At 35.7% G+C, this 17,249-nt stretch overlaps 2 protein-coding genes across 3 annotated transcripts; both read right to left on the bottom strand.

Annotated features, from left to right (window-relative positions):
• Positions 1 to 755: 755 nt before the first annotated feature.
• On the bottom strand, positions 756 to 8,946 carry LOC141687073 (zinc finger CCCH domain-containing protein 3). 2 transcript variants are annotated; one of them, XM_074492223.1, is made up of 4 exons: positions 8,668 to 8,946; positions 1,647 to 1,719; positions 1,245 to 1,319; positions 756 to 1,074 (listed from the first exon to the last, which is right to left on the bottom strand). In XM_074492223.1, the coding sequence occupies exons 1-4, from the start codon at positions 8,857 to 8,859 to the stop codon at positions 965 to 967; spliced, it is 450 nt and encodes a 149-aa protein (XP_074348324.1). In that variant the 5' UTR covers positions 8,860 to 8,946; the 3' UTR covers positions 756 to 964. The 2 variants fall into 2 exon arrangements, with proteins under 2 accessions (XP_074348324.1, XP_074348322.1); XM_074492221.1 differs by having other exon boundaries at positions 823 to 1,074; positions 1,638 to 1,719; positions 8,668 to 8,938.
• Positions 8,947 to 9,884: 938 nt separating this feature from the next.
• On the bottom strand, positions 9,885 to 14,918 carry LOC141684334 (alpha-crystallin domain-containing protein 22.3). Its single transcript, XM_074489252.1, has 3 exons — positions 14,801 to 14,918; positions 10,996 to 11,369; positions 9,885 to 10,377 (listed from the first exon to the last, which is right to left on the bottom strand). Exons 1-3 carry the CDS (start codon positions 14,815 to 14,817, stop codon positions 10,124 to 10,126), a joined length of 645 nt encoding a protein of 214 aa, XP_074345353.1. The 5' UTR covers positions 14,818 to 14,918; the 3' UTR covers positions 9,885 to 10,123.
• Positions 14,919 to 17,249: the final 2,331 nt, after the last annotated feature.

Genomic DNA, 17,249 nt, shown 5'->3' with positions numbered 1-17,249 from the left:
GGTATACAATTATTTTTAAGTGTAGCTGGTGTCATTAATGTAATACATTCAAAACAGTGAAGATTATTTAAAAAGCCCTGTTCAAGAAATTTTACGAAGAAATTAAGCTTACCTCTGCGCTCCAATGTTGAATAGTAGCTTTTTAAATTTGACTTGTGCCAATTTACACATGAACCACATGAAATCGGGAAGTGGTCGACTACTTCCACATCTCCTAAAAGTTGTATGTTAAAGATGGTTCCGGGCCACGCAGAAATCTTTGAAATATTAACCTTCATACCTAATTTATTTGCAGTTTCCATCCTACTGTATATTATTTATCTGAACTAAAAATACATTTTTTGTTTTTTCAGATTTTCATCTTCTGCGAGTTAACTACTTCTTAAAGTGTTTTTTTTTAAAAAAACTACTTCAAAGTAAAATTTATCAATTTATTTTTAAAAACTGATTATTTCTTGAAAAATAATTATTCATAATTATCTCGCAAGTTTTTATTTTATAACAATCTTAAAGTTTTGTCTAAACTTGCCAAAACAAGAAAGAATCTGCAATTGTGATGCATTCCCAAGTCTTCAGTTATTAAAAGTAAGATGTCTGATTTCTGATGCATTTCACAACCCAGAAGACTGATAGCTGCCTTCTCTCAAATGTCTTGGTTGTAATTGCTTAAAAATTGGTCTTATTAGTCCATGCGGCAAACACACTGACTGACTGTACTTAGTTACGGACGGTAGACTCAAATACAAGCACTATGATTCTCGGATAATTGATGCTAGTTAAACTCCTTGTTTTCATACATCCCATGTCAACAGACATTATGAGGGGCGGAACTGGGGGGATCTCATTTCTTATTAAGTTGATTAGATATAGGGCCAAACGTAGTGCAAGAAAATGGATGTGCACAACAAACAATGATAATACAAGGTCCACAAAATCTACTCTCAACATAAGAATGAAGTCAAGTCTATCCCCAATCCACAAACGGAACTGATGGGTACCCTCCTTCTGGAGGAGGTTTTAGCGACGGAGGTAAGTTTCCTAGTGAAATTCCCAAACCATCTCTTAAGATGCTACCTGGTGATATTAGAAAACAAGGAAAAATATTATGATTTTTTTATACTAAAAACAAAGAAAGAAACAGGAAAGAGGCTGCCCAAATTATTTAGATTCAGAAAGAGGGTAGTGAAGAGCATCTCCTTAAAACAAAACAAGATAATGGAGTCCAACCAGTAACAGAAACTTACTTTGCAAAGAGGCTCCTCCAGCTTGTTGATGCTCCATCAGATCAAGTGACCGCGTATTGTCTGTGTAGTTCGTCACTAGTTGACAATAAAATAAATGCAAAATTAAAAAAAAAAAGAAAAAAAAAGAAGAAAAAGGAATGAAGTTTGACACTATAATGATTTCATATTCTGAATTCAACCGACTGTATGACAAAATCTTCAAGAACTGGATTTTATTATTTTAATGATCCTGCTAAATTCTACGATATGCTGTCAGACTTGAGCCTATAAAAAATGAAGCTGCCCATTTTCGTGTCACCAACAAAGGCATTTATTTACGAATTTATAGAAAGTATGTAGATGCAACAAAAGGCTTAAGAATAAAATGAACAGAAGTATAGAAAAAAATGTTACCCGTCGTGCCTGAAGTATTAGTACTGTGTGGGTTCTGCTTAGGATCAAGATATTTACAAGAATCTCCATATGGACATGATCCCTTTAAACATTGCAAGATAATTAGTCAAAACATTAATACAACAAGGGAAAAAAATGCAAGTAAACAAACACAGTCAATAAAAGGTTGAAGACATAATCCTAGGAGGGGCATCAATTCACTACCAGAATCTAAAATTATAAAAGCAAAGAAACCCAACGTTTTTGATTTCATATAATTATCATCAACTTTGTATTTATAGTGCGAAGTATACCATCCAGTAACAGAAGGGTAAATATAACAAGAAGATCATCCTCAATTTGTAATTAAAAAGGCAACATATCGTGAATACAATCTGCGATTAATACATATAAATCAAATAAGTGTGTGCGTGAGTAAACGAAATCAAAGAGAGAAAGAAAGGATATAAACAATGGGAGATTCTCGAGTCCAGTTGAAACTGTCACCTTAAAGCTATTTCGCCTCTCACCGTATGTGCGAGTCGATAGCCTCCCAGGATAAAACGAGGCAGTGGCGGCGTTACGGATAACGAGCACCTTCAGCGAGCTTGAACGGACACGAAACTATCACCGAGAGCGAGAGAGAGGTAGGGTTTGTGTTTAGGAGGACGACCGTGTATTCTGAGTGAGTAAACCCTAAACCCTATAGCGAAAATATATAGGCTAGGAGAAACGTGTGCACTACTTCTCTTATTTAATTAAACGCGTTAATTAAATTTAATTCGAGAGTCAATTATTATCCGTAATTGAATCGAATTATAACTGTCAAATCAATTCATATTCGTATTTATAAAATAAATACTGAATAATGAATATTTATTTAAGAGCCCAGGCCCAGTGGAAAATTAAATTAGCAAAACTAGTCCGTGATTATTCGGACCAATTTTTTGCTACATTCGTGTCCGCACGTCGCACACGCGGGCAAGCCCGAAGGCTTCGCAAGCCTCGGATTATCCCTCGAACACAATTTGCACCCCCCTTGCGAGCGCACGTAGGAGATGGAGCAACACCTTACTAACACTTTTAAACACTATTAAAGTGTTTTGCTATATAAAGCAATGGAAACCCCTTTTCCATTTCAACGTGGGATACAAGTTTTCACATCTAAAATTCCACCTTCAAGGGACCAACTTTGAATGATCGTATCTCATTCATCCCTTAACCATTTTGAGTGTTTCAAAGTGCCTCGAAAAGCTCTCACGAAGGAGAACATACTCCAAGCGACACCCACTCAAGAACGGCTCAAAATGACTTGACAATGTGGGGCTCAATACCCACATTTTCCAACAATCTCCCACATGGATGAAATTGATATTTCAGTAGCACACACCAGACAGACAGACACGGAGTTTGACTTGGTGATAGTTTCTTCGATCAGATATAGCATACGATAGGTAGAGAATGCTCCTTGAACCTTCGCTCGACTAAGCATACCGACTTTACTGGTAGACAGTAGACGTGCTTGTCCTTGAACTGTTCGACCGTTTGTGTAAACGATGATATACTTATCACTATATCGTTTCTGACTCGTTCAGCTCTCATGAGTATGTCCATTTTGGCCATGGAACATCGTCCTGGTTCTGTAGGAGTTTCTAAAGAATCGTGTCTCGCAATTCTCCTTTGAAGCAGCCCCACTTCTCTCCCACATAGGTGATCTTTATCTTATAGAGTAACCCGCGTTTACTCAACTGAATTCCATGCGTTCACTCCTGAACTCCATGTATTCATCAAAGATCATTAAAAGCTCAAAGCTCAACCTCGTACCTTACGGGTCTCACTGTTTCCTCATCATAGGAACAGGCGAGGGGTTACCCCCACAATGATTTGGTCATCATGATTTAGTTGTCCCATTGAACCAAGTTCTTGGGATCTCCAGTCAGCAATGGTTGGGTGTCCACCATGATGCCGTTAAGAAATAGGCTTAAGGCCCATCCCTCTCGATGATTTCTCAACCACTTCTCTTGATAACCCTTTGGTTAGTGGATCCGCGATATTATCTTTTGACGGTATATAGTCAATACTGATAATTCCGGTTGAGATCAATTGTCTAATGGAACTGTGTCGTCGTCGTATATGACGAGACTTTCCATTATATATCGTGCTCTGTGCTCTGCCAATAGCGGATTGACTATCACAGTGAATCCCTATTGCAGTTACAGGCTTTGGCCATCTTGGAATATCCTCCAGAAACTGACGTAGATATTCAGCCTCTTCGGCGCATTTATCTAGTGCCACAAATTCAGCTTCCATCGTGGAATGAGTTATCACCGTTTGTTTTGAGGATTTCCATGATATTGCCGCTCCAGCTAATGTAAACACATAGCCACTCGTAGACTTACGTGCTTTTTTGCTAGATATCCAGTTTGCATCACTATATCCTTCTAATACTGCTGGGTATCTTCCATAGTGCAGTCCATAGTCTCGAGTTCCCCTCAAGTACCTTAGTACCCTTATGATCGCTTTCCAGTGATCAGCTCCCGGATTACTCGTAAACCTACTCAACTTACTAATTGAGTATGCAATGTTTGGTCTTGTACAACTCATGAGGTACATCAGACTACCAATTATCCTCGAGTATTCCAATTGGGAAACAGCTACACCTTTGTTCTTGGATAGGTGCAAAGTCATATCCACAGGTGTCCTAACTTTCTCAGAGTCATCCTTAAGAAACTTCTCAAGGATCTTGTCAACATAATGTGGTTGACTTAATGCGAGACCCTCTTATGTTCTAGAAATATGAATTCCCAGAATTACATTTGCTAGTCCCATGTCTTTCATGTCGAATCTTGATTTCAACATGTCCTTGGTAGATTTGATCACTTTATCATTGCTTCCGGCAATAAGTAGATCATCTACATATAGTGTCACCATGACATAGCCACTCTCGTTATCCTTGTAATAGGCACAACTATCACATTCATTAATTTTGAAGCCATTGGCCAGCACGACCTCATCAAATTTTTCATGCCATTTTATAGGCGCTTGCTTCAAACCATACAATGATTTCACTAATCTACAGACTTTTCTTTCTTGTCCTGGGACAACAAACCCTTCGGGTTGTTCCATATAGATTTTCTCATCTATGTCTCCATTTAGGAAAGCTGTTTTCACATCCATTTGATGTACAGTTAGATTACGTATTGCAGCAATAGCAAACATCATCCTTATGGACGTTATTCTCGTTACAGGAGAATATATATCAAAGTAGTCAAGGCCTTTTTGTTGCTTGTATCCTTTAATCACAAGTCTGGCCTTATACTTATCAATAGTGCCATCAGTTTTCAACTTCTTCTTGAAAACCCACTTGCTACCTAATGGTTTGCAACCAGTTGGCAAGTCCACTAATTCCCAAGTATGATTCTGCATAATTGAATCAACTTCATTCTTGAGGGCCTCTTTCCATATAGGCCCATCAGGTGAGGTAACCGCCTCCTTATAGGTTTTTGGGTCACCTTCGAGCAAATAGGTCATAAAATCAGACCCATCGGATTTCTCCGTTCGTTGTCTTTTGCTCCTTCTCACTACCCCCACATTTTCGTCTTCACTTTCGTCACTCTCATTATCGTCATCTACAGACTCATGAGATCGTTTAGACGTCGTAGGTTGTTGGTTTCCTGGATTACAGGGAAACATCGTCTCAAAGAATGAGGCATTCCTTGATTCCATAATGGTATTCTTTTGAATATCAGGAATCTTGGATTCATGAATAAGAAACCGATATGCAGTACTGTGTGGAGGATATCCGATGAAGATACAATCCACAGTCTTAGGACCTATCTTCACCTTCTTCGGTGTAGGGATCAGTACCTTTGCAAGGCACCTCACACTTTTAGGTGTTGGTAACTTGGTTTCTTTTTCTTCCACATTTCATAAGGACTTACATCCTTATTCTTGCGCATCGTAATATTTAAAATATTATTTGCGCTTAAGATGGATTCTCCCCACATCGATTGTGGAAGCCCAGAGCTTAACAACATCGCATTCATCATCTCTTTCAGAGTGCGATTCTTCCTTTCAGCCACACCATTTGACTGAGGGGAGTAGGTGCAGTGACCTCATGGATTATACCATGTTGTGAACAGAATTCCCCAAATGGTTCAACATATTCACCTCCACGATCACTTCGTATCGTTTTGATTTTCTCAGTCTGTTGTGTCTCAACTTCTTCTCTATAGATTTTAAATTTATCTATAGTTTCGTCTTTGCTTTTCAACAAATATACATAGCAGTATTTTGTACAATCATCAATGAATGTAATAAAATACTTGTTTCCTCCTCTTGTTGGAGCGAATTTTAAATCACATATGTCGCTATGTATTAGGTCTAGCACTTTGGTGTTCCTTTCCACACGTTTAAATGATGATCTCGTTAATTTTGCCTCAACACAAGTCTCACACTTATGTTTTGAATCAGTAGTAAGTTTAGGTATGTATTCTTTTGCACTTAAACGTTGTAAAGTGTCATAATTTACATGTCCTAATCTAGCATGCCATAAATTAGGAGACTGAAGCAAGCAGAAGAATTCTTCATTTCATTATCGTCCTTAACGGACATTACATTGAGCTTAAAAAGCCCATCGGTTAAATAACCCTTGCCTACAAACATACCACTCTTAGACAAAATAACTTTATCTGACTCTATTACAATGCGAAAGCCATGCTTATTCAACAGAGAACCAGACACAAGGTTCTTGCGAATATCAGGCACATAAAGTACATTCTTCAAAGTCAGATTCTTCCCAGAGGTCATCTTCAGGATCACCATGCCTTCACCCTCAATAGTAGACGTTGCTGAATTCCCCATGTAGAGCTTCTCACTAGCATCGGAAGCTTTGAGGCTAGAGAAAATCGCCTTGTCTGAGCAAACATGCCTAGTAGCACCAGTATCAATCCACCATTCACGTAGATTAGAACCGACCAGGTTCACTTCAGAGACCGTAGCAAGAGGTCTATATCACCCATATCCTTGGAGATATTCTCTACCATGTTTGCTTCTTTCTTCTTGTTGGGCTTCTTGGGCTTCTTGCAGTCAGAAGACCTATGACCAACTTTATCACAGTTGTAGCACTTCCCTTGAAATTTCGACTTCGAAATCCCTCCCTTGGGTGCCAGTTTTGCCCCTTTACCAGAATTAGTCTTCTTGGGCTTGAAGATTTGAGCATGCTCCACCATGTTTGCCTTCTCAGTGGCAACATTAACTTTCTTCTCGGACCCTCTGTTGTCTTCTTCAATACGAAATCTAACAATAAGATCCTCCATAGACATCTCCTTTCGCTTGTGCTTAAGGTAGTTCTTGAAATCTTTCCATCTAGGTGGAAGCTTTTCAATAACAGCAGTGACTTGGAAAGATTCACTTATGACCATTCCATCAGCATGAATGTCATGAATGATCACCTGCAGTTCCTGCACCTGACTGACCATAGTCTTATAGTCTGCCATCTTATAATCAAGAAAGCGGTCAACAATCCATTTCTTTTCCCCAACGTCCTCGGTTTTATACTTATGGTCAAGTGACTCCCATAAGACCTTAGCTGTTGGCTTCGCGCTGTATACGTTATACAACGAGTCAGACAAACAATTTAGCACATAGTTCCGACAGATGTAGTCGGAGTGCTTCCAAGCATCAGCAACATACACAGTCTGCATGTTACTCTCAGCAGTGAGCAATGGTGGTTCTTCCTTAAGGAAGCGATCCATATGCAACGTGGTCAGATAAAAGTGCATCTTTTGTTGCCAACGTTTGAAGTTCGTTCTGTTGAGCTTCTCAGGTTTTTCAGCATGTGCAGCAGGCACAGTTGGCATAACAGGTGCAGCAGGCACCACAGGTGTATGCACACCAGTAGGCACCGCAGGTATGATCGGAGGAGTGAATCCTGCCGATATCTGTCCAAGAGGAACACTAAACTGTCCACTGACAGTGTGTCCTATAGGCACATGTCCCGAAGGCACATGTCCAGAAGGCACATGTCCAACAGGTGTTTGACCCCCATCAGATCGTACGATCTGTGCGTTAGGGTTAATCGCCTGCTGGTGCACCCTATCAGATCCAGTGATCTGTGCGTTGGGATCAGCCGTCATGTTCATCGGATCGTTCACAGTTTGGCTCTCCATCGATCTGTTACTCAACAAAACAAGTAGATACAGATGTATCAGTCACAAATGTATAAAATAAGCTCGCTTTAAGATTGTGAATACAATCTGCGATTAACACATATAAATCAAATAAGTGTGTGTGTGAGTAAACGAAATCAAACAGAGAAAGAAAGGATATAAACAAAGGGAGATCCTCGAGTCCAGTTGAAACTGTCTCCTTAAAGTTATTTCGCCTCTCACCGTATGTGCGAGTCGATAGCCTCCCAGGATAAAACGAGGCAGCGGCGGCGTTACGGATAACGAGCACCTTCAGCGAGCTTGAACGGGCATGAAACTATCACCGAGAGCGAGAGAGAGGTAAGGTTTGTGTTTAGGAGGACGGCTGTGTATTCTGAGTGAGTAAATCCTAAACATAGCGAAAATATATAGGCTTGGAGAAACGTGTGCACTATTTCTCTTATTTAATTAAACGCGTTAATTAAATTTAATTCGAGAGTCAATTATTATCCGTAATTGAATCGAATTATAACTGTCAAATCAATTCATATTCGTATTTATAAAATAAATACTGAATACTGAATATTTATTTAAGAGCCCAAGCCCAGTGGAAAATTAAATTAGCAAAACTAGTCCGTGATTATTCGGGCAAATTTTCTTCCAATTAGGATAGGGGAAGAGACAAATGCAGCAACATGAATGATAAGATATTTAGCCAACTCCGGTACTATGATTTATGAAAATGTGAAAGATTATTGGGGGCAAATGGAGGATTATTTTGCTATTAACCGGGGTAATTAACCATTAACTAAACGGTGGTTGGATAACTTATATCATCATAGTATTTAATAAAGTTGAATAAAGAAACAAAAGGGAAAGGAAAGAGATAATTCAATTCATACAGAAGTGAGGAAGCGATTGCAAAGTCCTAGAGTAGGAGCAAATGAAGAATCTCCAGAAGTAGTCCGTAAAGAATGGTACCAGAGAGATTTGGATCTCTGGTGTTGAACACCTTGGAGATGTCTTTTTCTTGCATAAGATGTGTCCTGAAATTCCTTGTCGCAGTAGTCACAGTAGTACTTCCCCAGTGGCATCCCCCCCTTCTCTTGATACTCCCTCACTGTCTCAACTCCTATCTATTAAGTCGGCTCGGCTCTCCCCTTTTAAATATGGAATATGGAATTTTCTATCGTCTACTCGTTTATCACATGAAAAATTAAAATTTTAATATATTTTGATCTATTCACTTTTTTATAATAATTATCGATCCTGCGAAATACCTCTGTATACCTTACGCATTTAAAAAATTGGATATTATGCTTAAAAATAAAAAAAAAATTACAAAAAAATAAATAAAGCACGTGAAACATTTATAGGATTTCCCAAATGAGAATGATCTGGTATGTCACTTTGTATGTATGGGAGGAACCTCAGTAGCAGCTGATGTATCAACAGATGACACTTCTTCATGCTCACTCATACTTCTTTTCCCGAGGGCGACGACTTCACTACCTGGATCCTCCTCACGTCTTCAACATTATTCTACATGGACAACATCAAGTGACCATCTGCTACGATCTTTTTTTCATTTCTAATTCAAGATGAGTGTGTATCATGTATATTTGCTCTCACAGATTTCAATTAATGGAAGTGTACCCATCCTAATAAAATACATCTTATTCAGAAATGTTTCTCTAATTCGGTGGAATTATTTGTCTGTCAAGAAATTTCAAAATATAATTAACATCCATATTTTGTTTGCTAAAGATCCACGGATGACAAATTAAATACCAGCCCTCAGACACATCTATAAAAAGGCACTAGGAATCATGATGCATCTTCAAGCCTGTGAGTACTGAATTTTCAAAGGAGTTTTCAGTGTAGTAACTACATATAGCCTCTGACTGAGAAAAGCAAATGAAATCCGAATTTGCCTGGCCCTTCTCCTATGTTTTGCCCCGCTAAACATCATACAGGAAACAAAATCATAGCACACTCATCTATATCCACAAAATAATGTAAGATGATACTCTAATTTACATAACAAACCACCATGATAACACACTACGGTTGTCATAATGGAAAAACAAAAATTAATTATTCCGGAGTCAATCGGGTATAAGGACTAATCTGATGTGCCACAGCCATACCATGGCACAATGTAAGATTAGATGGATCCAAGATGTTCAAAGCATTCACTGAGATAAAATGTACAGGTCTAAATTTCTGAAATTGGGTATAAGAACATTAATCTGTTGTGCCACAAAACGGGATCATGGCACTATGTAAAACTAGGTGGATTCAAAATGTTCAAAGCATTTACCGAGAGAAATGTTTAAGTCTAGAGTTCTAGATGGACTAATAAACAGTTTGTGGTTGCATCTTCTTCACAACTCCTTCAAACATGCCATCAGTTCCAAAAACAGCATGAACACCTTCAGAATCAATTGGGCCCGGCAGCTGAAATGAGATGGAAAATTCTCCCGGTGGACAAAGATTTTGTGTCAGCATTTCAAATACCATACCGTGCTTGAGAACTTTTTTCTCACCGGTGGTCGTTATTCCTTTAATAAATATCTTCCCATTGGGTTCGACAAACCAACTAAATGTGTCTGCAATTATAAAAAGCAGTCACATGAATATTAATAGCAATACATGTACCATATTGGATATTTTAGATTAGAAAATTTAACAATAAATTCCAGCATTGGAATTTGGAAGGGTAATGTCAACTTTTATAAAGCAAAAAATGTTATATATTGTCAGAATTCACTACTTTAGCAAGTACTTAACAGTGCTGCAGAAAATTATGTATATAGTACACATGGAAAATATACCTGCGTTGAAATATATAATGGATATACACAATAGCTTAATAGGAGCTTAGATTTGACACCATGTCACCGTCTTAAGTGATTTCTATATACAAGAGCTAAAAATGTTTCTTAATTACCCTAAAGCAATATACATTTAGATAATCTCGATCACCACAAGTATATTTTATAATGAAGCCAAAAACAACAGCTAAACTGATACATGGATAGATATTTAATTCACTCAATGACTGATTTAATAATTCTGTCAGAATCTTAAATTCTCAAGAAGCTTGCTCAAATTCTTATGCAGAAATAGATGGCACAGTCTGATTCAACTATTTTCAGAATTTTAATTTCTAGACACACTGGCAGGAATTAATATCAGAGAAACTACAAGTCTAAATAAGTACTTACTGCTATCTCTTGCGACACCTGGGAGAGCGACACGGAAAAGGTAAGTATCGTTAGATTCCGAAATGTCAATGGATCCAATAGGATGTCCTACCTTCCCTAGTGCAGCACTTCCTGTTACAGCAACCCCATGACTGGTGGCCCCTAGAACTCTTTCCAAATGTCCCTCATTTGACTGAGAAGGCAAAAATACCATAGCCGGGTGATTGATTATAGAAGTAGAGAATACATTCGTTTGAGATGCAGAACTGTTCATATGCGGTCGTGGTGTGCTCGTGTAGGGAACACTGTTAAGAGGCAACACTGCAATGACAGGTTGTTGAGGATCCAGTGATCTCGCAGCATGATCTCCACTTGCACGAGATGAGTTATAAGCTCTGCATTTATTGGTAGAAAGCACAAGTTAGCTCAAGATATTACAATTTAGCATCTTATTGAAGGCTAATGTCACACTATCAGATGCACCAAAATATTATTGTTAACAGGATTACTCTCACCTTAAAGACCGGATGATATCATATGTAGATATATTCAATCATATACCGAAGATTCATGAATCCTATACAAGGTACGGATATTATTAAAATGATGGTCAACATTTGTCGGTGATTTGAGTTTAATCTTTAATATAATCACGCTTCGACAAAGGTGAAGCGTGAGCCCGTAGCCTGAAAGCGCGAGGTGCGCAAAAGTGTGAAGCACAAAAAAAAGCACGTTTTAGTGAAGCTTTGAAAATTATAATAAAAATTAATGTTACTGGGTCAGTTTAAATCTCAAGGAATATAATAGAAAACAAGAATAAAATATCAAAGGCCAATCATTGCTTGATGTTGATGAAACCAGCGAGAGGTTGGTTAGAAACCTAAATGTAATCTAGATGTGAAATTGATTAAAATAACAATCCTGTCTCATCTTCTCTGATAAAAATGATGATGGATTGGGATGGACAATAGTTGCAAAAGCTTCTGGTGTTGGCGAGCCTATGTATAACTCTATGCCACAATCAAAATCATCCTTGAATCTTGTCAGAGTCAAAATCAACTGTATGCTTCTAGTAGAGGTAAAAGACACCGACGTTTATTACAAGAGGACGGCGAAGAGGAGTAAGAATAAGAGTTTGAAATATCTGGAAGATGTTTTGGATGAGGAATTTTAAGATGAAAGTTAAGAATAAAATTTGTATTAGTAAGTAGTAACAATGTGGAAAGCTGGAAGCCTGGAAGTTGGCTATGAACTTTAAATTTTGATAGAGATGTTAAATTTTAGGATTGTTTCTACAGTACAAGTATAATATAAAATATTATAAAGTGTATAAATTATGTTATTTGCCCTATAAATGTGACTTAATATATAATGAAGTATAAATTATGTCATAAACTTAAGTAATTATATGTATAAACCAAGTATTATATTTAAAAAAAAATTATAAATTGTGGGCCTAACTTCAGTGAAGTGTCTGCCTCGCTTTCACACTTTGCGCCTAGGCTCCATGGATTGTTGTGCCTCAGTGCGCAACTGCGCATAACGCTTTCGACAATAGTCATGAGCAAAGAACCGACATTAAAGGCAATGTGTCACATGTCAAGGGTGACACTAACTACGAGTTCTATTTAATTTATAATCTTCAATAGATTTTAGAATTTATGGGACAGGAAGATAGGTATCAGCTGAGAGGAAATATTGTCCACTTTTAGGGTTTGACCTGCATGCAGCTTGGTTCGTATAGATTGAACTCATGGTTTTGTCCCTTCATTTTAAACATCGTTCTAGGTCTGTCAATAGGGTGCAGATCCAATCTAGGGCTGTCCAATGGGTACTCTAGTAACCAAATTGACTTATATTATGGTAAACGAATCCGAAACTAGGGGTTTAAAAATTCCAAAACTTTCAAAAATTTGTAAAAACTCCAACCATGCTAGAGAAATTACTAGCTAACAAATAGAAACGAATGACTAATTTAAAAGAAATGGCCAAACATTGATTTTGCTCCAACCCACAAGCTAAATTTGCTGGCTATGGCACTATTTTGTTATTAAACACATCTGTAATAATGGCTAAATGTACTGATAAGTGATAACTGTTAATAATACGCAAGCAAGAGAGAGAAAATTATAATATCTTGGGTGGGGATTCAGTGAACCTAGGCAAAAATAGCTAGAGCATAAAGCTCAGCTAATGGTTGAATAGCCAACTCAAAGCATTGGGACTTGGGAGCAAGTAAATGACCATTCAACTAGCTACAATAGCAAAAACGAAAAAAAAGCCAGTGCCTTGGGATTGAACTAACAGTTCAATATTTTACAAATATATGATACTTTGATAGTTCCGAAACACTAGAATTGGGAAATAAAATTTCACAAGAGTGGTAGGCTTTTCAGTAATGACTGAAAAAACATTATCAAACAAATATTGACGAGAAAGAAAAAACAGTTTATAATGCCAAATTTATTTACAGTGTCCAACCCAGAAGCACAGATTACACCACAATCCACCAATTGAGGATAATAACTGTACTCCTACTAGTTTTCCATGCTTCCTTAGTTAACAAAACTTCTGTGTCTAAGTAGACTTGCCCTGGTGAGTGCCCTATTAAAACCAGGACCCTTGACCACCAAGACAAAGTCACAATTTGTTAGAGCAAGTTCAATGCAATGCTATAAGTGGTGTCATTTCTATAATTTGAAATCAAATGTCAAAAATTTCAACTCCAAAGGAGTTCTATAGTTGGATGCAAATATGCATATATGCATCCTTGGTTTTAAATTTGAAACCAAAGATGCATTTATGCATCTAGCCACATCATCAAACTACTATAAATGAGATGCATGTTGTTGTACTTCAAATGAAACTTAGGGGAAAGTGACAAAATTTAAGTAAATTAGGAAATATTTGGTTTCAAAATGCATCTAGCATTGGAGTTGAAGTTTTGTTATACCATCAAAAGACCTTTTTGATGCCAAATTATAACAATAGCTATGGCTATTTTGCATCTTGCACTGGACTTGCTCTTATATTGGCGATACACATTTTTTAAATCCTATATTCTGTGGTAAAAATGACAAAATATAGAATTGTGGCATTTTCAGAAATAATTAATGAAAATGTGGCAAGGGAAAAAGTCTTCAGAAAAACCAGCAAGAACTTACTATATTTCTAGATAAAAATAGACAATGAGGGCAGATGGTAACAGGTATAGAGAGATGTGAAAAACAGAAAGGTTCTTTACACTGGGGGGCCGGGGGATTGGCACGCATTTCAAGACTCCCATAAAGTATGGTTCCCTAAATAAATTTAAATATTTTTTTAGAGTACTTTTCAATTTATATGCGGCGTTGGCACTGAACAAAAGCACCCATCATTCTTGCCCCGGAGACAACCCTCACATAACCCACCTACCAACCGCCAAAATTGCAATCTATTAGGGGGAAATTCATATGTACAGCAATAACAGATTGCCACCGTGAATTTCCTCCAATTCTCCCCCCTCCAAAAAAAAGTGCCTTCTTTTATAATATTACTTAACATGCACAAAAATTGAATCTTTACACACTAGTACCAAAAGGAGTTCCACAATCAACCACCAAATGGGAAAATTACCCTTAAAGAAGCTGTAGCAAAATTATGTATAAAATAAATCACAATTCAAGAAACTTAGGGTTCTACTAAACCCTTTTTAGAGTAAAGAAAACAGTAACTAACAGATGTAGAATGAAGAAAGGGCAAATGCACTTAAATATAATATATAACATGAAGAAATATATGAAAAGAATTGAATAAATAGATAGAAAAAAGGAGAGTGAGTTTGTACCGATTGTTAGAAGCCATGAGGAGGAGAGCTGCCGGAGAAAACACTGACTCACCCAGAAACTGAATCACACCCCAAAATATTTTGAATTTATTCAACAAACAAATACACCGGATATATGTATCCTACTATATCATAACGCCCACATTTGCATTTATTACATATAAAATTCTGGATTTACTGTATTATTTAACTAAACAAATATTTCTTTTCGTAAAATTATTTGTGATTTTACTAATTTCTGATTATTTTTTGGTAAAAATGCTATTTTATTCTGAAATATTTGTAAAAATATAATGTTACATAATATGTTACATTTATCATGAACTGTGATGTAATTACCCGAAATTTTCGGATTACTAATAATTGATAAATTAATAAAATTTAAGTGAGAACATCTATTATATATTAATGACATGATAAAACTTTTATTACAAATAATAATTTATGTTTTCTCTATACTTTATGATTTTGATAATCACACACTGTTAACTTGTTAACTTGTGATGAAATTTTATTAGCAAACTCAGTGTTACTAACTTTGTTTTGCAGAAGTCTATATTATGACAGACTTAACATATAAGTAAGCTAATATTATTCCGCCTAAAAATTATTTGGATAAACATATCTTGCAGATTTAAATGAATTTTTTCGTCACCCAACTTATTGTGCGTTTGAAAATTTATCACTCAACTATAATTTTTTTTTGTTTTACTCACTAATGTAAGGTTCATATTTTTTTTACTTATTAGGTTCAGATTTGATTATTAGTATTTTGTCAATTTTCTATAGCATTATTAAAATATAGTGATAACTAGTACAAAAAGTGTCATATGTGTCTTATAAGAAAGGTTATATGAGTTTGAGTTTGCTAAATGCATATGGAGGAGTCGTATAATGTCTAACCTATATTATAGGAAGGACTTGTATTGTTTTGAATATCTTGTCGGGACAAATATATATACATTGTAAACAGACACATAAAATCGGTTCATATACGTGTGTTACTTTTTAGGTAGGGTACTAAACTCAAAACCAAAATTATTAGGAAAAGGCATCCCAATCCATACTAAAATTATTAGGAAATAAAAAATAAAAAAATTCAATATAATCAAATTAGAAAACTGATCATAAAGTACTAAAAACACTAAAAAATTATATATCAATATTTAACCAAACGATACTTTCAAAAACCCAATGAAATCACTAATCACAACTCATTAATGCAACTCTTACTGACCCAAAATCATAACTATAAACTCATCCATTCTAATAGTATTGTAAAACAAGTATATATATAAACACAAAAATAGAATAATGTTCTAATAATGTGAATTTGATATTAAATCAAAAAACTCTCACAAGATATTTTTCTTACAAACATAGTTTTATAACTTATTTTTAAGATTTTTTTGTATAAAAAAATTTAAACGTTAAATTATTATTCATAAAAAAATTAAAATAATTCATCAAACATCTTTTAGGAGCCTTAAAATACTTGTCAAACTCTCATCATCAAAGTAAACGTGGTGGGGACATATGAAGTACTATATATAAAGATATAGACATATCTAAAAAATTTAAAATATTATAGACTACCACCATATTTTTAAAATGCTACAAAAATTTGACATAATTCTAATAATCAAATCTGAACCTAACATTAGTGACTAAAAACCAATATAAACCTAACATTAGTGAGTAGAAGAAAAAAATAATAGTTGAATGGTAAGTTTCAAAAAACATGATAAGTTGGGTGACGAAAAAATCTATTTTCCCATAAATTTATTAGAGCTCGTCTTATATTTAAATTCTTTATTCAAAATCATTTGCTATTTTCTAGGAAGTTGTTATTTAAACATTTTATTTTAAATAACTTTTTTATCGTTTGGTATTTGAATTAAAACTAAACATAGATGTTTTCAAACTCTTTTCGTATCTATCTTATCTTTAGTTTAAAGATATTTGAGATTATCTTAACGTTCAAATAATAACCATCAAACCATGACACTTGGTCAAGAACGAAAAAAGTTACTGTTTTATTTTGAGAGTTAAGTTAATCCATAAATATAATCAAATATATTGTTTTCAAGGTTGATCCACAAAGTATACAGTACAACTAACTGAGAAAATACAACTTTGCATTCATTTAATATTCTTATTATGAGCTCTAATTTATACATGTATATCTATATTCATAGAATTCTAGTTTCAGTTGTAATTTTCATTTAAACTTGTATTGTTCACGGTGTAAACATTTGTTGCTGAGTAGTTGAACTTGGATAACAACAATTCAGGGAATTAGATTGTTAGAGAAGGCTATACATGTTTGATATAAGGCTTAAAGGGCAATTCATTTAAGGGAACATGTGTTATCAGCAAGCTGCTATCAGGAACAAGGAATAAAATGAGATATATTATTGAATCTTGTAATCGTATCATTTCAGTAATG

This window comes from Apium graveolens, chromosome 9, assembly GCF_009905375.1.
Source record: "Apium graveolens cultivar Ventura chromosome 9, ASM990537v1, whole genome shotgun sequence".
In the NCBI taxonomy this organism is placed as follows: Eukaryota; Viridiplantae; Streptophyta; class Magnoliopsida; order Apiales; family Apiaceae; genus Apium; species Apium graveolens.
Note: the sequence above shows the minus strand (reverse complement) of the source record. Positions and strands in the feature narration are given on the sequence as shown.

Coding starts and splice junctions, on each gene's coding strand:
- LOC141684334 (XM_074489252.1), bottom strand. Junction 10,378..10,995: donor AGGTGTCGCAAGAGATAGCA/GTAAGTACTTAT, acceptor TTATAATTGCAG/ACACATTTAGTTGGTTTGTC.
- LOC141687073 (XM_074492221.1), bottom strand. CDS start 8,859: ATGCCACTGGGGAAGTACTACTGTGACTACTGCGACAAGGAATTTCAG. Junction 1,720..8,667: donor GCAATCGCTTCCTCACTTCT/GTATGAATTGAA, acceptor CAATGTTTAAAG/GGATCATGTCCATATGGAGA. Junction 1,075..1,244: donor TGGAGGAGCCTCTTTGCAAA/GTAAGTTTCTGT, acceptor TAATATCACCAG/GTAGCATCTTAAGAGATGGT.